The sequence below is a fragment of the Nematocida minor genome (genome assembly GCF_024244105.1).
Source record: "Nematocida minor strain JUm1510 chromosome Unknown 7921, whole genome shotgun sequence".
NCBI lineage: Eukaryota > Fungi > Microsporidia > Nematocida > Nematocida minor.
The window spans coordinates 26,321-47,501 of NW_026250401.1; the positions used below are offsets into that span (position 1 = coordinate 26,321).

General features: G+C 43.4%; 13 protein-coding genes across 13 annotated transcripts; 4 read left to right on the forward strand and 9 right to left on the reverse strand.

Moving 5' to 3' along the window:
- Window positions 1-556: 556 nt before the first annotated feature.
- On the reverse strand, window positions 557-967 carry NEMIN01_0285 (uncharacterized protein; the record flags this gene model as incomplete). The annotated part of the gene is made up of 1 exon (XM_051476227.1): window positions 557-967. One exon carries the CDS (start codon window positions 965-967, stop codon window positions 557-559), a length of 411 nt encoding a protein of 136 aa, XP_051332187.1.
- An 86-nt stretch (window positions 968-1,053) lies between these two features.
- NEMIN01_0286 (uncharacterized protein) lies at window positions 1,054-3,039 on the reverse strand (the record flags this gene model as incomplete). The annotated part of the gene is made up of 1 exon (XM_051476228.1): window positions 1,054-3,039. One exon carries the CDS (start codon window positions 3,037-3,039, stop codon window positions 1,054-1,056), a length of 1,986 nt encoding a protein of 661 aa, XP_051332188.1.
- A 470-nt stretch (window positions 3,040-3,509) lies between these two features.
- Window positions 3,510-4,973, forward strand: NEMIN01_0287 (uncharacterized protein; the record flags this gene model as incomplete). The annotated part of the gene is made up of 1 exon (XM_051476229.1): window positions 3,510-4,973. One exon carries the CDS (start codon window positions 3,510-3,512, stop codon window positions 4,971-4,973), a length of 1,464 nt encoding a protein of 487 aa, XP_051332189.1.
- A 214-nt stretch (window positions 4,974-5,187) lies between these two features.
- Window positions 5,188-6,402, forward strand: NEMIN01_0288 (S-adenosylmethionine synthetase; the record flags this gene model as incomplete). Its single annotated transcript, XM_051476230.1, has 1 exon — window positions 5,188-6,402. The coding sequence occupies one exon, from the start codon at window positions 5,188-5,190 to the stop codon at window positions 6,400-6,402; it is 1,215 nt and encodes a 404-aa protein (XP_051332190.1).
- Window positions 6,403-6,833: 431 nt separating this feature from the next.
- NEMIN01_0289 (ATP-dependent RNA helicase DDX3X) lies at window positions 6,834-8,492 on the reverse strand (the record flags this gene model as incomplete). The annotated part of the gene is made up of 1 exon (XM_051476231.1): window positions 6,834-8,492. One exon carries the CDS (start codon window positions 8,490-8,492, stop codon window positions 6,834-6,836), a length of 1,659 nt encoding a protein of 552 aa, XP_051332191.1.
- A 23-nt stretch (window positions 8,493-8,515) lies between these two features.
- Window positions 8,516-9,688, reverse strand: NEMIN01_0290 (chromatin assembly factor 1 subunit B; the record flags this gene model as incomplete). Its single annotated transcript, XM_051476232.1, has 1 exon — window positions 8,516-9,688. The coding sequence occupies one exon, from the start codon at window positions 9,686-9,688 to the stop codon at window positions 8,516-8,518; it is 1,173 nt and encodes a 390-aa protein (XP_051332192.1).
- A 249-nt stretch (window positions 9,689-9,937) lies between these two features.
- Window positions 9,938-10,222, reverse strand: NEMIN01_0270 (uncharacterized protein; the record flags this gene model as incomplete). Its single annotated transcript, XM_051476212.1, has 1 exon — window positions 9,938-10,222. The coding sequence occupies one exon, from the start codon at window positions 10,220-10,222 to the stop codon at window positions 9,938-9,940; it is 285 nt and encodes a 94-aa protein (XP_051332172.1).
- A 294-nt stretch (window positions 10,223-10,516) lies between these two features.
- On the reverse strand, window positions 10,517-12,679 carry NEMIN01_0291 (coatomer subunit beta'; the record flags this gene model as incomplete). Its single annotated transcript, XM_051476233.1, has 1 exon — window positions 10,517-12,679. One exon carries the CDS (start codon window positions 12,677-12,679, stop codon window positions 10,517-10,519), a length of 2,163 nt encoding a protein of 720 aa, XP_051332193.1.
- Window positions 12,680-13,040: 361 nt separating this feature from the next.
- Window positions 13,041-15,950, reverse strand: NEMIN01_0292 (uncharacterized protein; the record flags this gene model as incomplete). The annotated part of the gene is made up of 1 exon (XM_051476234.1): window positions 13,041-15,950. One exon carries the CDS (start codon window positions 15,948-15,950, stop codon window positions 13,041-13,043), a length of 2,910 nt encoding a protein of 969 aa, XP_051332194.1.
- A 1,071-nt stretch (window positions 15,951-17,021) lies between these two features.
- On the reverse strand, window positions 17,022-17,645 carry NEMIN01_0293 (tRNA acetyltransferase TAN1; the record flags this gene model as incomplete). Its single annotated transcript, XM_051476235.1, has 1 exon — window positions 17,022-17,645. The coding sequence occupies one exon, from the start codon at window positions 17,643-17,645 to the stop codon at window positions 17,022-17,024; it is 624 nt and encodes a 207-aa protein (XP_051332195.1).
- A 514-nt stretch (window positions 17,646-18,159) lies between these two features.
- On the forward strand, window positions 18,160-19,875 carry NEMIN01_0294 (AdoMet-dependent rRNA methyltransferase SPB1; the record flags this gene model as incomplete). The annotated part of the gene is made up of 1 exon (XM_051476236.1): window positions 18,160-19,875. One exon carries the CDS (start codon window positions 18,160-18,162, stop codon window positions 19,873-19,875), a length of 1,716 nt encoding a protein of 571 aa, XP_051332196.1.
- A 440-nt stretch (window positions 19,876-20,315) lies between these two features.
- NEMIN01_0257 (mediator of RNA polymerase II transcription subunit 31) lies at window positions 20,316-20,606 on the forward strand (the record flags this gene model as incomplete). The annotated part of the gene is made up of 1 exon (XM_051476199.1): window positions 20,316-20,606. One exon carries the CDS (start codon window positions 20,316-20,318, stop codon window positions 20,604-20,606), a length of 291 nt encoding a protein of 96 aa, XP_051332159.1.
- Window positions 20,607-20,614: 8 nt separating this feature from the next.
- NEMIN01_0258 (ubiquitin-like protein Nedd8) lies at window positions 20,615-20,851 on the reverse strand (the record flags this gene model as incomplete). The annotated part of the gene is made up of 1 exon (XM_051476200.1): window positions 20,615-20,851. The coding sequence occupies one exon, from the start codon at window positions 20,849-20,851 to the stop codon at window positions 20,615-20,617; it is 237 nt and encodes a 78-aa protein (XP_051332160.1).
- Window positions 20,852-21,181: the final 330 nt, after the last annotated feature.

Consider the following 21,181-nt stretch of genomic DNA (forward strand, 5'->3'; position numbering starts at 1 on the left):
ATTTTATTTTTCATTTGCCCTTTCGTTTGCTCTCTGCGAGAATGCCGCAAATTGGCTAGTAGATCGCCATACTCTTTGCATTTATGCGGATAGAAGAGTGGTGTTCTGCTTGCACTCATCTGCTATGCAGTGTTCTATCTGTGTTTATCTCTAGCTTATTTAGCCAGCTAGAGAATGGCCATTCTTCCATCTGAGCTCTACTCACCGGTTTATTGCTGCTATTTTAATACATTACATTTTAATTACATCTTGCTGCTCTTCGGCTCATTCACATCTTGCTGCTGGACAATGACATCTCACTCTCTCACTACTAATTCACTGCTTTTCTAGCTCTACTCTTGCTGCATCACTCTTGCTCCACCACTGCTCTTCTACTGCTGTGCGCATTCTTCCCTTGCTCTTCTATTTCCCAGCAGGCCCCTAGCAAAAGAAGTGCACTAGACAGCCTTAAGAGAGTGCTGTGCTTCTCTATCTACATGCAGAGGCAGTGCTCTGTGGGGCTCTTTTGTGTGCTTATTTTCCTATTTGGCTTTTTCTATTTACTTTGCTTGATTTTCTATTTTCCATTTTGTGGAGGTTTTTTAATGTAGAATTCTTTGTACTCTCCCTTCTTTCGCAAGACTGTCCGTATGTGCTTCATTAGGCTGAGCGGCTTGGTTGGTGGCACGCTGGGCTGATAAGAGGGAGGAAAGTAAATCCACTCAGACACCCGGCACCCTGTGCGCCTGGCCAGCTTGATAAACCGCGCATCCCTGCTGAGCACCTGCCTTACGCACCCCTGCCATATTTTCACTAGCTCGGGAGGAAGATCGTTCGGATACTCTTCTGCAATGTACGCACACACTTCGTCTATGGTGCATCTTCCGTACGGAGAATCCTGGATTGCTTTGATTATCAAAGAAGCATACGTAATATTCTTGAATATCCGCTTCCTCTGCCTTTTTGTGGGGGGTTTATGGTCAGGCATCTTTGCCCTGCGGTTTATTCTAAATTTATGTTCCATTTTGTTCGGGCTATATAACAAAGAATGCACTGTGTAATAAAATAAGTCTTTTATTCAAAAACTGAGTCAAATACCTCGCACACAGACGATGCCCCTGTGCACGCAAATGCCCCCGTGCACCTTTCGTACGAAGGCGTTCCCCCGGTGAGAACGGGCAGCTGCCCCATAAAAAAGGCTCCTGCCAAAAATACCGTAGATATGAAAATATTTCTGCTATCTGCTTTTCCCAATATGCATCCTAGCACCAGAATAGACACGTAATACGACGGAATGTAGTGGTGTGCGTATGTATCTCTGCTCAGAAGGAAGTACGGAAGATAGTTGGAGAGGTATGCGGAGAGGAGCAGCACATGCGCTAGAGCATTTTTTAATTTAGTTGTTAAAATTAGCCCAGTGTACAAAAATAACGATAAAAAAGACAGAAACAAGATGATTGGATTGGGAAGGAAAAACATCTGCGAAGTTGCTTCGTGCTTGTCTTTGGAAGCTGTCTCACCCACTGCGCCACTCCACAGGTGGATTGGGCTCAGTTTATACAGCCACGTGCTGGGATGTGACTTGTACTTGTGGTTTCCGTTCAGTGTGCTATTGCACTTAAATATCACTTTGTTGCTTTCTACGAACATCTCCATGTAATTACTTGGCCGAATTGCAGAGGAGTAGATGGGATGGCCATTTGGCTCTGGGGGAGCACTGCTCTTTTTGTGCGAACAGAGAAGAAGAAGAGAGTGCGAGGCATCCCTCCACCTTCCTCCTTCTCTTTCACTGAGGTACAAATAATTTCCATTTTTGTTTTTTATTCCCACTCCATCTGCGGCTTCTTCTATCTGCAGAACAGAAGGAGCTTCGGAGAGAAATGAGCTCTCTTCTCCGCTGAGATAAAGACCAGAGTTGTGCTGTATATGCACAGGCCTGTTGTACTCCATTGTTTCAACAGGCCTCACTGTCCATTCTGTGGATGCATCTGCGCTCTTGGTGACTGATAAGGTTTTTTCATTTACCGTTATAAACTGGCTCATGCTGAGATCAGCTATCTGCACAGAGCCATTGCGCGGTATTTGCACTCTTTTGTACGCGGCATATGGCGAGTTCTTGAGGGCTGCGTTGTACCTCAGAGAGTACCAGAAGTTGGTTTTACTTGTGAAGCTATTCTGAACCTGAAAGTTAGCCACAAACACTCCCATGTATATTAAAAAAGAGATGGAGAGTATTAGCGTCCCTTGGAGCACAGGAAGAAGAAGCTTTATCTTTTTTGCACTTTCTCTCTTCGATCGGATTAAATCAGCCAGTAAATACACTCCTATGGGCACCCCCATGGGAAGGACTGCCCACTTGAAACTGGCTCCTATGCCCAGAGATACAGACAGAACAGCAGCCCACAGCATACATTGTATATAAAGTCTCAGGGGACTCTTTCTCTTCATTCCTTCTCTTTTTCTGCTGTCTTCTCTGCTCTTTCTATCTGTGCAGGATATGTTGCTATCTTCGATCTTTTTTGTCTTTGAATTGTCTTTTTTTATCGAAATAGTGCAAATGTCTATTCCTTGAGCACTCTTTGCTGCTGCTGCTCTTGTTCCTTCCATTTGGTCAGTTGGATGCACTTTCTGCTTTGTTCTTCTGTGCATCCTCTGCAGTGTGCAACTGAGCCTGTTCATTTTCATAAGAGAAAGAAGGATAATGCTGATCGAAACCAGAACATAGCTGTCTATCATAAAGAGCCTGAAAATACTGTACATTGCTCCTTCGAACAGGAGCAGAAGAGAGGCAAAGAATGCCTTGTCTTGCGGTACTCCCATCTCTGTGAGAATTTCGTGCCCTACAACCACACTTACGCAAGATGTAACAGCTGAAAGTGTTCTGAGTGCTGTATATTCTCCCGATATAATCGTGTTTGTGTACGCCTTCCCTATGTACACATTGCTATCGTACTCCTCTACGCTTGCTCTGCTTCTTCGAATGTACTTTGCAATAAAATATACAAATAGTCTGCCAAGCGGAGGATGTGCATCCACCACAGTCTCCCCTTTGAAGTACATTGTTATAAATTTCAGATAGTGATTTTCATCAAAGACAACCGATGCGGGATGCGATATGAAAAGGCACCGAATAACAACACCAAGCAAGAACAGACACCTCTTATACCCTTGCCTCTCTATGAATGAAAAAGACATTGTGTATTTGTGTTTGTTTGGCATCAATATATAATCAGAACATAACAAACAATCGAAAGATGGGCAAGATTCTGTGTTTAAGATAGCACAGATTAAGACCATCTTTCTGTGTTCGAAAAGTACAGCTGCGCTGAAATATTCTCCATTTTGAATGCCAACTGTTGGCTATTTGCACTAACAGTAATTTACCAGTGTAGACAGTCCATAAACAGTCTACAAAGAGAAAAGACTGCTCATCTGTGCTGTGTGAGTGTTTTAGAGCTAGAAGTGCAAATAACGGCTATTTTTACTGCGGGCTTAAAATACGCATAAAATCTTTACCAGAAAAATTTACTATGGCGTACAAAGGCAGAGGACAGAAGAAAGGAGGAAAAGATGCGTACAAAAACAGAAGAAACGAAAGAAGCGAAAAAAAAGAAAGGAGCGAGCACTACGCGCCAAAGTACATCAGAGGAGAGAAACAAATGGCAAGGCCAAAGCCAAGACTGACAAGAAACGTAGTGAATAAAACATTTAAAACGGACTCAGAGCTGACCGAGTTCATTCTCAGCGAAGGAACGTTCAAAGACAGAATAACAGCACTGGCGCTTGTGATAATAAAAGACCAGGACGGAAGAGCGCTGAACCAACTGCTGGATCTAGCAGAGACAGAGAACGGAGGAGACAAGTCGTATCTAGCAATAACCCATGCGGTAAAGATACTGGAGTACTACAAAGAGTGCAAATCCGAAAGCGAAAAAAGAAAAGAGCCCGCAGATGAAAACGAAGAAAATGACGAGAATGAAAATAAACAAGAAAGCGTAGACAGCTCTGAATTCTGTGCTTTCATCGAAAAAACAGCATTTATAAAAAGAGTGCCAGAAGTCATAGCTAGACAGATGGGATCGTCCTTTCTCAAGGGAAAGCTCACCATTCTTATCAAAAGCATGATAGAGGCAGATACGCTCAGCGGACAGATGCTCGACATCCTGATGGATGCTGCAGATGTTGAAATAGACAGAGAAATAATGGTGATATTTGGACACATCACCAGAACAAGGAACTACAAGCTAATCCACATCCTCAGAGACAAAATAGTACAGACAATACTCTACCACAAGAACCTGAAAAAAGTAAAATACTTTGTAACCCTTGCCCTGGCCATCAACAGAACAGAATGGATTCTGGAGAGTGCCGATTACAAAGTGTACATCGAGCCTCTGATCAAAGGTTTTCTGAGTGTCTTGAAAAAAGTGTATGAAGAAATAGACAACCCCAAACTAAAGAACAAAGCAGGAACTTCCGTGCTCTCGTCCGTGCTAAAAGGTCTCCTTAGATTCATCAACTGGCAGAAAACAGTCCCGTCACTCGAGAAGAACTACACCACAGAAATATTCAAAGATTTTGGGTACATTATATTCAAGTTGGCGTACAACGAAAACACAAAATACTCTCTGCCTGCGCTGAACATTCTAGAAGTGGCAAACGAAACAGAAAAGATAAACTACGCCAGAGTCCTTGGAGATACAATCAGAAAATATATTTATCTAAACGACCTCAGCAGATGCGAAATACTCAACAAGGCCGTGAATGTCCCAGGAAAAGAGGTGCAGTCAAAGGTTGTGCACAGCGCATACCACACCCCCATTGGGTCAAAGTATCCCCTCGGGTGCCAGATGGTCTCCCAGGAGGCGGGTGCTGATTTCAGCGAGAAAATGGGCTATGTTCTTCTGTGCAAATCCCACGACAAGGAAGTAGCACAGGCAGCTAAGAAGATAGTAGCAGGAGAGAGCATTCCCGTATACAACATCTGGTCGTAGTTCCACCGCGCTGATTGCAATAGAAGATCTCAGCATAGCACAGCCAAGACATAGCACTAACTAACAATAAACAAAGAAGTATCTAAACACTGCAGCTCCTTCAATTTTTATGCTCCAGCTTTTTTCTTCTTTTATTCAGTTGTATTCAGTTTATCACCTTTTGTAAAAATAAAAATTGTAAATTTAATTTGCTGGCAATTGCAAATTTTTATTCATGAAAACCGGACAGAACAAACGTTTTCTATTCACTTCAGAGTCCGTTGGAAAAGGACACCCCGATAAACTCTGCGACCAAATCAGCGATTCCATCGTTGATGCTTGTCTAGCCCAGGACAACTTCTCAAGAGTAGCCGTTGATGCAGTGGTTAAATCGGGCATGGTGATGATAGTGGGAGAGCTCACCACAAAGGCCGTAGTTGATTTTGAAGAAATCACAAGAAATGTGCTGAGAGAGGCAGGATACACACACGAGTGGGGCCTAGACCCAGACGCATGCACAATACTCACGCACATAACAAAACAGAGCATTGATATCTCCAACGGCCTTGAGCAAATCAGAGAAGACCCATGGGACCTCGGCGCAGGAGACCAGGGAATCATGTTCGGATACGCCACTGATGAAACCCCTGAAAGAATGCCGCAGACTGCAGCACTAGCGCACAAACTAGCCCAGGGTCTCGCCAAGCTCAGAGAAACTGTCGATTGGCTCGGGCCTGACAGCAAGACACAAGTCACCATGGAGTACGAAGAGAGCGTGCAAGATGGAATCTCCATTCTTACGCCCATCAGAGTCGACACAATTGTCATATCCACCCAGCACAAGGAAGAGGTAGAGACGGAGTTCATAAGAAACTTCCTAATCTCGAATTTAATCAAAAATATCATCGATCACAAGCTGCTAGTTGACACTAAGTATGTCCTGCAGCCCAGCGGTAAGTTTGTAGTCGGTGGGCCCAAGGCAGACTCAGGGCTCACAGGAAGAAAGCTCGTTGTTGACTCGTACGGTGGATGGGGAGCGCATGGAGGAGGCGCGTACTCTGGGAAGGACTGGAGCAAGGTCGATAGAACAGGAGCATACGCTGCCAGATGGATTGCTAAGTCTCTGATTGACTCGGGCATCTGCAGAAGGGCTCTTGTCCAAGTGTCCTATGCAATTGGCGTTCGTGACCCCATTTCCATATACATCGATGTGTATGGGTCATCGAAATACAGCAACCAGGAGATACTCAGAATGGTAAATGAGAACTGGAATCTGAGGCTTGGGGAGATAGTGAAGAGCCTGCAGCTGGACAGACCAATATACAAGAAGACTTCAGTCTTTGGACACTTTGGAAGAAGCGAGTTCCCGTGGGAGCAGTCTAAGATACTTGAGCCACTTGCTAGCACAGATAAGGAGAATGGATACGCGCACTCAGAAGAGCACAAATAGCTGAATGACTGCAGATATTTGCTCTTAGAATAAAACCAGCTAGTCTACGTTCTTTTGTTTTTTCTTCTTTTTCATTCGAGAAACTGTGCAAGCTTGTTCGTATTTATTCATTCGAGTTAGGCTGAGCACAGTAAATGGTCTGTGGTGAAATAAGTGAAATGATAGATAGAAAGGGTAAAGATAGATGAGAGCAGATAGAGCCCCTTAATATAATCTGAGACAAGAATAGGATAAAAGTGTAACTGAGAATTATAAAGAGACTTTTATTTACTCTCTGTGGCCAGGAAGCATTCACTAGTAAGGATGAAAAATAAAAGAAAAGAAATACTCAAGAGAAGAGATTGAAGGCTCTACAGCTGCTCTGCTGAGGTGTCTTTCTTCTCTTTCATGGTAGAACTGCAGTGATCTTTCATAATTAGCGGTTTATTTAATTAGGATATTTCTTGTGTCCAATCGATGTTTTTTACGATCTTCACTTTCTCTGTAAGCACGGGCGCGTCTTTGTGTTTTATTTCCTGCGTGTTCTGGAAGTGCTGTCCGCTGTCTTCTCTTTTTTTGAAGACCCCTGCAGAGCTTTGTCTGTGGCTCTCTCTTCCGTGCCCTCCTCTCCCGCTCTTCACGCGCATAGATGCAACTTCTTCCAGGAACGATGGAATCTTTTGGTTGGCTTTCTTTAGGATGTCAATAAGAGCGGGCGCATGGGAATAGTCTTCTTTTGTTATAAATGTAACTGCCCTTCCGTCTTTTCCTGCTCTTCCTGTTCTTCCTATTCTGTGGATGTAGTCTTTGATATCCGCAGGCATCGCATAGTTTATCACAAGAGCAATCCCTGGGATGTCGAGGCCTCGTGCAGCCACAGACGTAGCAGCAAGGATGGGCGAGATATTGTTCTTGAACTCGTGCAGCGCGTCTTCTCTTTCGCTCTGCATTTTGTCTCCATGGATGCTTGCGCACTCTATGCCCTTTCTGTTCAGGAACGATGCCAACTCTTTACAATCTACCTTCTGATCTACGAAAATAACAATCTTTGGTTTTTCTTTTTCTTTTTCCCTTTCTTGTTTTTTTACTTTTTCTGGCTCTGCAGTTTCTTTGCGCGCCCACTGCATCTTCATGCCGGGCGACTGTCTGCTGTACGACCGCACTGCTGTTTTCTCTATGGGCTTGTCCCCTGCTGCGTATCCGTACTCTAATAGGAGCTCCATCAGCTTTTCGTTTCTTTTTACTCTATTTTGATCGTATCCCTCTATGTGAACTATTTCCTGCTTTATGTTCTCCAGGGGCCCATGGCCCACGTGCACTTCTGCTGGCACCTTCTGGAAGAACGCCCTTGCGAGCTTCTGCACTGGCTCTGGAAACGTGGCTGAAAACATCATTGTCTGTCTCTCTGTGTTTGGGTTTAGGTGCTGCAGAATTTCTTTTATCTGTTTTTCAAAGCCCATGTCGAGCATTCTGTCTGCTTCATCGAAAATAAGAACCTGTATGTTTGAAAGATCGATTGTTTTCCTGTCTGCAAAGTCCTGTATTCTCCCGGGAGTGCCTATGAGCAGGTCTACGCCCTTCTTCAGTATGCTTATCTGTTCGTGCTTCTCAGATCCGCCGTATGCGTATCCTGCGGAGAGAGAAAGACCGTTGGTGAGCATTTCGCAGTCGTTGTATATCTGCAGGGCAAGCTCTCTTGTGGGCGTAAGCACAAGCCCTCGGATGGGCCTTTTTGGCTGGCTGCTTGACTTTCCAAATGATTTTTGATATCCAGATTTGAATCTCTTCTCCTGGTATGCGCCGTGGCTCAGAAGGTAGTTAATAGTGGGCACAAGAAACGAGATGGTCTTTCCCATTCCTGTGGGGGCTGATATGAGAAGGTCTCTCCCGTGCATGCCCAGCGGCACGACGTATCTCTGCACAAGCGTTGGCTTTGTTATTCCCACGCCCTCCATGTTTTCAAGTATTTTCATATTTATTAAGTTTCCTTTGAAAGTCGTGATGGCTGTGATTGCGTCTGCTGATTTTATCCGCACTCCATTCTCCTCTTTTTCTACTAGTTTTTCTTCTTTCTTGCTCATGCAAGGTGGTACATAATTGGCTGTGTTCATTTTAACTTTATGCAAATTTTTTATTAATCTACTCCGCAGAAAATAATAATGTTCGTTAAAAACCCGTCGCTTGACGAGATAATGAGCGAAAGAGAGTCCCTCGTTTCTCTAATCGTTTTTATGTCTGTTATGGGAAGGAATGCGCAGTCCAGGATTCTAAACAAAAGAGTGTGTGCTGGCTTTGAAAAGAGATACACATTCCTGCCCTCTGAAACAACCAAAAAATCGGTTGTAGAGTGTGTGCATACAGTGGAGGATGGAAACGCCTGTATCGTCTGTGTTACTGTGTACCCTGGGGGAGATAGAAGATGAACTGTGTGCTTTCCCTCGTACGCTCCTGAGGGCAAGTAGAGAGACCCGTCTTCTGTAAAAGAGAGTCTTCTGAAGAAAAGCGTGTGTTTGTCGGTTATTAGCGATCTCTTGGAGAGCTTCTGAATTATTTTTCCACTTTCTGAGAATATTTTTACAACTCGGTCGTTCCCAAAGGTAGCGAATATTTTATCTGTGCATGCTATTCCCTGCACCACGTCTTTGTGCGACTGTTTCGATGATATGCACTTGGCAATAACGGTGGGCGCGTACTCTTCTATCACCCGAATCTTCACAGATGATGCATTTGCTTTTTTCTCTTTGCTTGCACTATTTTCTTTGTCTCCACTTTCTTTTTCGCTTGTCTTTTCGTTTTCTCCTGTGCTGGGATGTGTTATTGTGTACTGTTCCACTCTTCCTGTTGATGTTCCCACTATAATCCTGTCGTTGAACCATTTTACCTCGTAGATGTCAGAATTGTCCGCTTCTCTTACTAGAACAGGCTGTCCTTCGTACTTTTTGTCCTCTTCCATCGATGTGCTCTGAAGAATCTTCTCCATATCCCACAGAAAAACTGTGCCTGTGTCTCCGCCTGTGATCAAATACCTGCCATCTCTGCTGAACTGCAGAGTGTTTACGCTCCCCTTGTGCTTTACCAGCGTGAATATGTGGTTTATTTTGCACCCCTCTGAAAGTGCTGTTTTATACTCAAACTCTTCCTTAGGCTCTTCTCCCGTGTACTCGTACTCCCACAGACGCACTGCCTTATCGCCGCCTGCTGTTGCAATGATTGTTTTTCCATCTTTCTCCATTGTGTCCACTGAGAAGATGGCAGACTCTTCGTGGAACTGCAGATTCAGCTTTATCACCGTGCATCTTGTCTTCATTGCAGAAAAAATACGCAGATTCTTTTAAATATTCGCAGTGCCCGGGAGAAGACTTTAGAAGTAGTGTGTAGTAGCTGACAAAGATAAGAGTTTTTCAAAACTATCCATTTATTGACATGTTCTCTGTCTAATTAGCAGTCCCTTTTGTTTTTATATTTTCATTAGATTCTCATTCTTGGGCTTTCTTTGCCCTACAGACGAATGAAATGAAAAATAAACCAGACAGACATTGAGAGAAAGTAAATGAGCCTACAGGCCTCTTTTGTAATCATACAGATCCTCATTGTCCTCGCAAATGCTGTGCTCTTCTATTAGCTTCATTATATTTTCGTATTCATCTTTGGCTTCTGCTAGCATGCCATGCACATTGTTATCCAGCATATCATCTCTGTGCTTGTCATGAAGCTCGTTCATCTTGCTTAGATTATAGTGCAGCTTAGAAGAGGATAAAGTGTATTTGTCTCCGACTGCAAACCTGCTGAAACAAGCTCCTATGCATCCACACACTACTACGGCTAGCTGTATTATTCTCATTCTGTCTTTCTGTTTTCATTTAGCTTTATAGCTCTTTTGTTTGTTTGTTTCTGTCTAAAATCTCATTTATCTGTTTTTTCATCTGTTGTGTCATTCTTATCTCTGTCAATGTTCTTATCATAAAACTTCATGGTCCTAGTGCTAATTTGACTTAAAATTGAAATAATAATGTACACTTCTCTCCTATTGGCTGGTATTTCATATAAAAAATTTATGTGTACATTTTCTCTTTTCTAAACAAAAAATAAATATGTGTACAGAAATGAACTAGTTTATTATTTCAGCGATCTTTGCTCATTTTGTCTCTTTTGGGCCGTGTGTTCTGTTAAAGAGCTTCTCAAACTCGGTGTCTTGGAATATTTTCCTGCACATTTCAATGTTCTCCGATCTGTACCCAGCTGCCAGAGCCACAAGAGTCTTTCCCTGGTCGTATGCCTTCACTGCTGCGTTCTTCAGATCGTCCATTCTATCGCATAGCGACGCCAAAAGTATCTCATTTTCAACCGATACGCCTTTCTTCGCACACTCTAGCGCATCCAATATCTTTCCACTCTTCACGAATAGACTGCACAGCCTCGAGTACTTTGCCTCAGTGTCTGATATTTCAACGGCTTCTTTGAGTTTTCCCAGCTTAATCAGCAGCTCAAACTTCTCGTCTGGATCATCTGCTAGCTTGTACGCATCTTCCAGCATGTTCATTCCCATCAGGAAGTGTATGCACTCCTTCGCATACTTCTTTGGTATTGTCTGCGGCACTTCTCCAGAGATAATCTTGCTTTGGTACTCCACTAGCTCCCACTCTATCTTAAAGTCAAACACTTTCCCTCCATCAAGAGCCCATAGGCTCTCTGTTACGCCCAGCAGCACGCCATTCCCTCCAAGCGAGTCAATTGTCACGGGATACAGCTCGTGCTTTTTTCCGTCATTAGACATCACAAAATAAATTACCTTACTTCCCGTGTGGATGAACACAACATTCTTTTTAGCGCACCAGCTGTTTACCCTGCAGGAGTACGAGACAGGCGACTCGTCGGTCTCTCCCACCATCACCTCTATCTTGTTCCTGTAGATCAGCACATACTTTGACCCGTATTTGTATATACTCTCCACATCTGCTTTTTTCAGAACAACTTTCCCTAAATGGCTGATAAGGTATCCAGCTGTTTCTGTCCGTACAAAAATGTGGTCATCATCCACCTTCTTCATTGTCTTCATCTCTTCGCTCTCTTCCATCGGCGGGTTTATCTGCACTTTTCCATCCACCTCAAAGTCAGCGTACTTCACTATTCCCCCAGAGTACAGAATAAGAAACTCTTCAGGCCCTGTCCACACGAGAGAGCTCCCAGGGACGGAGACCTGCAGCAAAAAGCCAAGAACCGTGTACACATACACCATCCCGTCTGACTCAACTGCAAGGTACCTTCCATTCCCAGACAGTCCCACGCGGTCTGGCACGTACGATAAAGTCGTTATTTTTTTTGCAGCTGACGGATTGCTCGTTTTAATCTGCACCAAGTTTGTATTTTCAGAAATGACAATTCTTCCTTCCTTCTCCATTGGTATAAAGTTGTGCATCACTGGGCTTTTCATCTGTTTGATGAATGAAATTCCCTCGTCTCCTCCTGCCAGTATGTCGCCCGACTGCACGCAGCACACACTCCATATCCTCTGCACTCTCGCAGACGTGGATGTCTCTGGCCTGAACCTCTTTTTGTCCCACTCTCTCACCAATCCGTCTTCTCCTGCGCTGATGAAGCCTCTTCCCGTGCAGTAGATGGAAGTAACGGGCCCCATGTGCCCTAATACGCTCGTTATCAGAGCGTACGTAGATGCATCCCACACGTTTATTTTCCCGTCATCTCCCCCGCTGATAATGAACTTGTCTCCGATGTACTTTATTGTGTTCAGTGCTGTCTGCGTGCCTTTGAGTGTTCTAACTGCTGCTCCTGTTTCAATGTTCCACACGATAATATTGTGGTCCAGCGAGCAGGAGAGCAGAAGCTTGCTATCTTTTGTTGAGAAGTCCATTGCCATCACAAAGTGTGTGTGCCCTGACAGGGTCTTGATCAGAGATATCTCCTTCGAATAGTCCCATATCTTTATCTGCATGTCGTCTGAACACGTTGCCATATACGGAAGTATTGGATGGACAGAAATATTTCTAATGAAGTCCGTGTGTGCCTGCACTTTGTGCTTGAGCTTGAAGGTGTCTATGCAGTATATGCGCAGTATTCCGTCGTCTCCTCCTATGGCAAATGACTCCCTGTCTTCGATGAAGGCAGCTGCCCTTATGGGAATCTCTCCAATGCTTCCTGTTTTGATTAGAGACATTCCTATTGTGTTCCACATTTCAAACTCTCCGCTGTACAGCACAACCAGAGCAATCGGCTCTTTCTTGTGCACAACTACGTGTTTGACTCTTGCCTTTTCAAATCTTCCAGCAATTCCTTCTTCCATACCAAATAAAATAATAAGCAATTTATTTATTGTAAATGCGAGTTTGAAAAAATAATAAAAACAGGAGAAAGCCACCGTACAAATATTAGAACACAGAGAGACACCGCCAGAAGCTTGGATAGCTTGGAGAACAGAATGAAGATTAAAAGATAGAATGGATCTGTGGCATAAGAGATTTAATCAGCACATCAATCATAAACACTACGAATCATAGAATGTTATAGTGCTACCATCTGCTATACTACTGCTAGACGAGGAAGGGTAAGTGAAAACAAAGGAAGAAAATCAAGGCATCTGCTACTCTTTATTGTAAAGAACGGAGAACGTTAGGAGAGAACATTTCGAGCCAGCCATTGAATGATCACTCTCCTATTTCTTCGATGAAGGAGATGTTTCTCGTGACCGCAAAAAGAGAATGGGCCAGCTCCAGCGTAACAGCAAACGTATCCATTGTGTAGGGGACATCATCTGCCAAGAGATTCTGTGCTACGATATTTACTATGTTTTGATAAGATACAAAGTTTGCTTCTTCATGCTCTGCCACTTTTTCTATTGTGTATACGACGTGCTTCAGCAGCCAAAGGGCATTTGCGCCCATTGTGGCCAGCATGAGAAGGCCCAGGCCGTAGTCCACTTTGTCCACGGGCACTTTCTTTGCTCTTTCAGCCACTGCTATGTACAGATACTTTGATATAATTCCACCGTTAAAGCTTCTGATGTATTTGTTGAAGACCATTGACAGAGCCCTCAGTTCATCTGGGTTGTTTCTCACTTGGTTGTAGTCTACGGGTATTTCCTGGATGATCCACTCTCTGTATCTTTCTTCTGGGCTTACTGCATCTGGCTGTTTTCTATATACGTATCCAGGCGTATGCCCAATCAGATCAACTAGAGCCCTGGAGACATTCAAGAACCCAAGCGACACTTTATCGGACACATTCTTGGTGAACACCACTTCACTTTGCATCTGTTTTCTTCTTTCAAACTCCCATGTGTCTATTTCTTCTTCTGCAGTGGGTACAGGCACTTTCTTTGTGAAACACAAGTCGAAGAACGAGGCTATCCTATCAATTATTTTTGTAGAAAATTTTTGTTTTTGTTTTTTCTGCGACTCTTCTTCTATTTTTTTCATCTTCTCGGCCTTTTCCATGACAATCATCTTTTCAATTGTCTGCTTCTTCAGGGTTTCCATGTACTTATTCACAATCACCTCGTCTCTCAGCTGGTTTACTATCTCGCTGGTCTCGCGGGCATTCACCAGCTCAATGTACGCATCTCTGAAAAGGCTTCTTCTGCACACACTAACGTGTCCCTGCTCGAGTTTCTGTGTAAATCCTCTGTCGTAAAGCGTCTTTATCCTCTGGTACACCCAGGGCGTAGTTTTGAGGACATGCCTCAGCGGATCCGGGAAGTTCTTCGAATAGAAGCACGCATACCTCAGCCCGCCAAAATATTCTCGTATTTCATCCAATCTCTGCGGCTTTTTCTTCTTCTCTTCTGCTTCATCAACTTCTGCTGAGGTTTCCAGCAGATGCACATCCTCTTCTTTTATTTTGTGCTCTCTGCACCGAACATCAGAGCACACTGGCTCCTTAGGAGACTGCCCTATGCTCATCACAGAAATGGGTGTAGAAACAGCAGGAGGTGCAACAGCCTTTGAAGGCAGCGAAGGAGCAGTGGCTGAGATCAGCGAAGGAGAGGTAGCACTGCGGATGAGTGCTGGGTCTGCTCTCCCTTCTCCTACAGATATGCTTTTAGATGGGTCAATCTTCGCTAGTTCTTCTTTTTCTTCTGTCTGTGTGGACGCTTTCTCTTTTTTTTCTGATCGAATGACAGTTGGGTCTTCTGTCTTTGGCTCTTCTTCTGTGTTCGCTGTGTCTTCTGTTTTGTTCATTTTCTCACTGCACAGTATTGAAAAATACGAAAACTCAATTTCTTCCTCTTTTTTTAATTCTTCTCTTGTCTCACTTCTCAAATTGGATGCGTCCAAATTCTGTTCTGTTTTTTTGCACGCGCTAATTTTTCTAATGAACTTGTTCCAAACTTCCTCGCACTCCCTTACGATCAAATCGATCTTGTCTTCCTGAGATGACGAGTTTCTCTTCATAATCGAGTCTACCTTTTGATTTAGAAGGATTCTGTTTACCATTGTAATTTCTTTGCGCAGTATCGAGATGTCTCTCTTTTTGCTGGGGCTCTTTGCCATCTCCTCAAGGACTTCCTCGCACATCCGATGCGACTCAGCTGCCAGCAGCTCACTTCTCTCTTTCCTGGCCTCCTGCGGTGCTTCCAGGGCCTCTGCTACTTCAATCTCCATGAGGCTGTTGAATGGCTGCAGATCGCTCTTTTCTGCGCCTTCTTCCACCAGCTTTTTCAGAATGTTTTCGATTATCCCAAAATATTCGCACTCTTTCGACACTCTCAGCAGCTCGCCCACTGAGTACTCCTCGGGCTTACTGATTAGCGCTGCAATCGTGTTGTCCAGGTACTTTTTTCTGTTTATCCTTAGGCTGCCCACTATGCCCCCGCGAATGAGCAGAGAGGGAGAGTAGTCTCTGCACGCTTTGTCTATCTTAAGAATAAAAAGTATCTCTTTCATGGAGGAAGGCGTGGTCCCGACTCTTTCCATGGTTCGTATGTACAGCTCCCTAATCACTGACCATTCTCCGCTATTTTGGCCGTTTAGCACTCTGTCCTTATCTCTGCTTATGGCGCACTCAAACTCCTTCAAAAGCTCGGAGTACGCCATTTGATGGACAGGGCATGTTTTGTAGTTGTTTTTAGTGAACAGCCGCATGGGCCAGTGCATAACCATCTCTGCTGCCTGTTTTACAAATCCTTTTTCAGCAGGGTCTTCAATTATTTCTTTGCTCATTCCGAAAACATTCTTCATAAGATTTTCGAAAAAATCTCCATTAAAATCACCCAGTAAAAACATTGACCTAGTGCGAGCGGCATCGTATACGCTCTGCAGGTCTTTTCTGAAGAGGTTTTGCTGCTCCTGCGGAAGAAGAGTAAAATATATCATTAATTCCCGAACCAAAAAGGCAAGAGCGTATGTCTGTGTCCGCGGGTGCTTGTGGCAGCCCTTCAGACTGAACGACACCGCTACTTCTATTTTCTCAGGGAAGGATGCTGCTGGCTTGCACTTCGTCTGCAGGTATTTGGTGCCCAGGCTAAAGCACGGGAATACTCTAGACAGATTCTTGAACACTTCTGCAGCTGCTTCAATTGGCAGTTTTATTTTTGGAAGATTCTTGTTCAAACTCATGGAGTCTTTCTGCGGGCCTCTATTTATATTTTTACTCGAGGATATGCGCGCCGACTTTCACGGTCTGGATTGGGTTTTTAATGGCGGTATCAAACGGGGCATATTAAAAACTCACAAGAAGTGTGTTTTCGCGAGAATGCACGAAGCGCCATAAAAAGTAAAATAAATACACGATACAGCACAAAACGAGTAGAGTTGGTTAGAGAGTGCATAAAAAGTATAAGTACACACAATGCCACAGCACTGCATCAAATCATCACTAACTGTGCACTCCTGCCCCACAAAAAGAAACAAGAAAGAGAGGCACTTCTATACTCAGCTGATATTGCTCTACTGCCATGCGCATGATCCATAAAAAGAAGTACCGTTTATTCTTTGAAATTGAAGTACACAGTGTTCTCTGGCATTTATAGCACAGAGCACTGCATGAATGAACAATTATCCTGAAAGCGTCCATATTGTTTTTATCTACGCTTTCTGTTCCATTGCACATAGATCCCGGTCTCTCTTCTGTTTATATTAATTGCTTTTAATTAGCGGTAAACCCAGGGATAAATAAAAATGAAGCATCTCTTTATCTGTCCACAGGATAAAGCATATTAAAGCATAGCACATATGAATTATGTCATGTGTATGCTCTTCTCTTATCTTCAACAACAGAACTCGTCCTGTCTCGTATGACCGAATATGAACGTGTGAGAATTACTAGAATCAAAGCAGTGGAAAAGAAAGAGAATAAAGAAGAGGAAAAATAAAAGAGGAGAAGTGATTCATTTAGCAATATAAAATACCTACCTGATGATAATAGTGCAGACTATCTATGTTCTAATAATAATTTATTTGATGCTCTCTACGGTTCTGTTCTGATATTCAGAATAACGGCGAATGAGATAGAACATTCTATGCATACAGCTGCCATCTTTCATCTTCTTTTGATACTTTATCGCTGGCAATATACTCCACAAAAATATTTCTCTATAAAGAATGCCCACTCTGCTTTTCTGCTCTGCAAGGTGTAAATAAGCACTGCGTGCGCCACTATACAATATCATGAAAACACAGAGCACACATCTATTGCATCCTTGGGCTGCGCGTTATGTTGAAATTGCCCGGACACGGCTTCAGTGCGCCTATTGCACACAGGTCTTTGACTATTTCCACCATAACCACCTTGTCTGGGTTCTTCAAGTCTACTTTTCTTGGTATCTGCTCTGCCACTTTTGTGATAATGAACTCGCTGCTTATGTGCACACAGAGCCTCTTAGACAGGCTGATCCTGAACGACTCCTGCGCTCCTATGTCTTCGCAGACCTTTTTTGTCTCTTTTACCAAGTTATCAGCGGATAAAGTGAATATCGATTTTACTGGGATCACTCTCCGTATGTACTCTGCCCGCTCCGTGTGCTCAATCAGCATGTTGTATATTTCTATTTCTGTGAGCTCGGTGTCATTCCGTATGAAAAGTATTTCAGAGTCTCTTTTTCCCCCAAGGAGTACAAGTTCTGTTTTTTTCATTTCTTCTCTTTCCTTTTTCAGTTGGGCGTGTATATCTTTTGCATCTTCGCTTTCTGTGCCGTTTGTTTCTGGCATATTTTTACTGCGAATGTGGAACACTGCCATCCTCAGCATAAGGAGCGCCTCCTTGAGGCCTTTTTGGTATCCACCATCCACGCACGTTACGACAAATCCTCCCATACCCGAACACTAAAAAATTTACTAATGAAAAAGAAAACCATGACACTCTTCCATTTCCCTTCTAGCTGCCTGAAAGACCCTCAGTACCACCCTACTGCAAATACATCATCTACTACCGCATGAACGCTCTCTGCAGAGCACTCTGCACTGTCTCCAATGAATTTATGAAACCGTAGAAAGAGACAGCATGAAATACACACTAAAACACTCTTACATCCACCTATACCAGTAAAAACAGATATTATGATCTAACTAGAGACTGCTATCTTATCGCACAGGTATTAAGATAATAGCAATAACCTTATAGTATGAAGGTTGTCTAAGAATAAAACTGTGTCTACTGTTTTGCATGTTGGTGTGCCAACACCCTTTACTATTTCCATTCTAATCTACATTCCATTCCTCTGCTACAGAGCTAACTTTTTACTTCAGCTGTATAGAAGCAAAAATAAAAGTGAAGTAAAATCTACCAGTGCCGTAAATATTTAATTAAAAAATTTACTCGTTGCAAAATATGTCCAAAGCTGGTCCACAAAGAAAGAAAAAAGTAGGGAAAGGCCGTTTAGACAAGTACTACTTCCTCGCCAAGGAGCACGGGTACAGGGCAAGATCTGCCTTCAAGCTGATTCAAATGAACCAGTCTTTTAATCTGCTCTCCAACGTGCACTCAGTTGTTGATCTGTGTGCTGCCCCGGGGGGATGGCTGCAAGTCGTCTCCAAAACAGTTCTGCCTCCAAGCAAGGTTGTTGGCGTAGACCTAGACCCCATCAAGCCCATCCACGGCGTGCACACAATCGTTGGAGATATCACCGATAAAATGTGCACTTCTGAGATCCTCTCCGCAGTGGGAGATACAGAGGTAGATCTGGTGCTGCACGATGGCGCGCCGAATGTAGGAGCATCCTGGGAGAAAGACTCGTTTGTGCAGAACGAGCTGGTCTGCCATGCAGCCAAATTGGCCTGCAAGATACTCCGAAAGAACGGGACATTTGTGACAAAAGTTTTCAGATCGAAAGACTTCAACTCCCTTGTGTGGATGTGCAGCCAGCTCTTCACCGAGTGTCTTACCACAAAGCCCAGAAGCAGTAGAGCAGAAAGCGCTGAAGCCTTCCTTGTCTGCCGAGGGTACAAGAAGCCAGAAGTACTTGACGAGAAATTCTTTGATCCTCTTTTCCTGTTCGCAGAGAAAGACGAAGAAGAGATAAAAGAAAAAACCCTTTCAAATGTGCTGAAGGAGAGGATAGATCTATCAACGTGCCCCAAGGTAATAATAGACTGCATGGAAGACATGATAGACGATGAAACAAGAGCTCTATTGGGCGATCTTTTGGTGGTTGGCGAGTCAGACATGAAGAGGCTCATTAGAACACTGAAGAAGGTCCAGCGCGCATACATTGGACACATCGGAGGAAACAGCCCAGAAGAAATAATGGACACAAGAACAGCCATTGAGAAACAGCAGGATGAGATGAGAGAGGTACAGCGGGTGATGGAGAGAAGAGAAAAGATCACGCAGAGAAGAATCCTTGCAAAAAGAACAAAGAGGCTTGGGCTGACAGAGGAAGACGTGCAGGAGATAGAGAAAGTGCACGGAGACTTTTTTGAAGACAACATTTTTGACAGAGACGAAGACGAGCTCGACAGCAGCGAGGTGGAGAGCGTTGAAAGCGATGACAATGCCGTAGAAGACGGAGACGAAGAGGAGATTGGAGACAGCGACGCAGACTCGTGCTCCTCGTCCCTGGACATTGAGGACAAGGTGGTTGGATACAGACTGAAAGAAGACGAAGAAGAGTTTGATAACGATGGAATTGACAGGTATGTGTACGATGACGACGAGGATCTCCCGCACTTTTTCAGAAATGACGAAGAAAAGTACAACAGAAGATACGTCTTCAACGATGACAGAGAGCACCTGGAAAAGAAGGTGACAATAGGAAAGAAGGCAGAAGAGCTGAAGGCCAGAAGAATGAAGAGAGTTGAGAGAAAGCTGAAGAAGATAAAAGAGAGACTCGAGCAAGGAGAGCAGGACATAGACCTGAGAGCGATAAGAAAAGGAGCCATGAAGAAGGAGGTAAGAGAAAGACCCAAAATGATATTCGCAGGGCCATCAAAGAAAGTCCCAAGAAAGATAAAAGGAAAGTTCAAAATGACGGACAGAAGAATGAAAAAAGACAAGGCAGGCCTGAGAAGAGCAGAAGAAAGGAAGAAGTCAAAGCCAAGAAGATAGAAAAAGAAAAGACAGATACAGTAGCACTAATAAATTACCATCTAATAGCCAACTATAAAAAATTGATAATCTTTTACCATTCTTCTACATTTCCAACTCAGTGAATCAATAAAGACAGCCAGGATAAAAGAGAAACAGCACATAAAGAAAACCAGAAGATGAAGAAAGAAAAAGTAAGAAAATAGTAGGTTTGTTTATTGACTGAGTGTACACTTATATGCTCAGTAATTTACAATTATTCTCAGTTAATGAATGTTCAGTGCAAATGTAAACTGTAAATACTCCAGAAGTGTACGCCTTTTATTTGTAGCAGATGGATGGTGGCGTAAATTATCGCTGTATCCAGTGAGTGTAGAAGATTAAAAGCAGTGGTATTTTCACTCATTCTCCTATTTTCTACTTTTTATTTGCTGTAAATATTTTCACTATTTGCTCTTCTCATGTCTCGCTTTGAAGAAGAACTGGAGTTTGTGCAGTGCTTGTGCAATCCTCAGTATCTGCAGCATCTGTACCAAAGAGGGTTCTTTGGCAGAGAGGACTTTAAAGAGTTCCTCAAGTACCTGCAGTACTGGAAGAGGCCAGAATACGCAAAGTGTCTCACTTTCCCACAGGCCTTGAACATCCTCGATCTTCTAATCAACTCCGAGGAGTTTGTAGAGTCGCTGAAATACAAGCAAATAGTTGAGTTCCTGGCATCGCAGCAGTATCTACAGTGGAAAAACAGAAGATAGCAACGCCATCACTCTTTTCCTCCTCTCAGAGCCAGGACTAAGTGCAGTATGTCGTCGTTTTTTATGCCGTATGTTTCCAGCTCATTTGCATCTATCAGCTGCTTTCCTGCATAAATTAGCCTCTGCTGCTCTATTGAAATGGCCTCTTTGTCCTGCAGGAGCTCCTTTACCTTTTTGACCTTCATTTTCTGGTCTACCTCCAGCTGCACCTCAGCTCCCTCCAATGTTTTTATTTTAATGCGCATTGCTCTGCAAAGCAGAAAAATAATACTAAATACTCAAAATAAAGCCAGCGCACAGAAGGAATAAATAAACATAAATAGATCTAGAATAAAGAGGACAGTAGATAAGCCAGCAACACTTCTATTTTAGGAATATCCAGAAGATACGAATGTGCTGTTTTATGAGAGCTCTAAAACTTGGCCAAGATGATTTTGATTGTGTGATATCGTTACAACACAAAAGAACAGCAGAGCAGTAGCATATAATCAGCCAGCATCAACAGACTGGATAATAAAAACATTTACTTTAAGCAAGTACAATTCTAGTGCTATACTAAAATTAGCACAGTTATT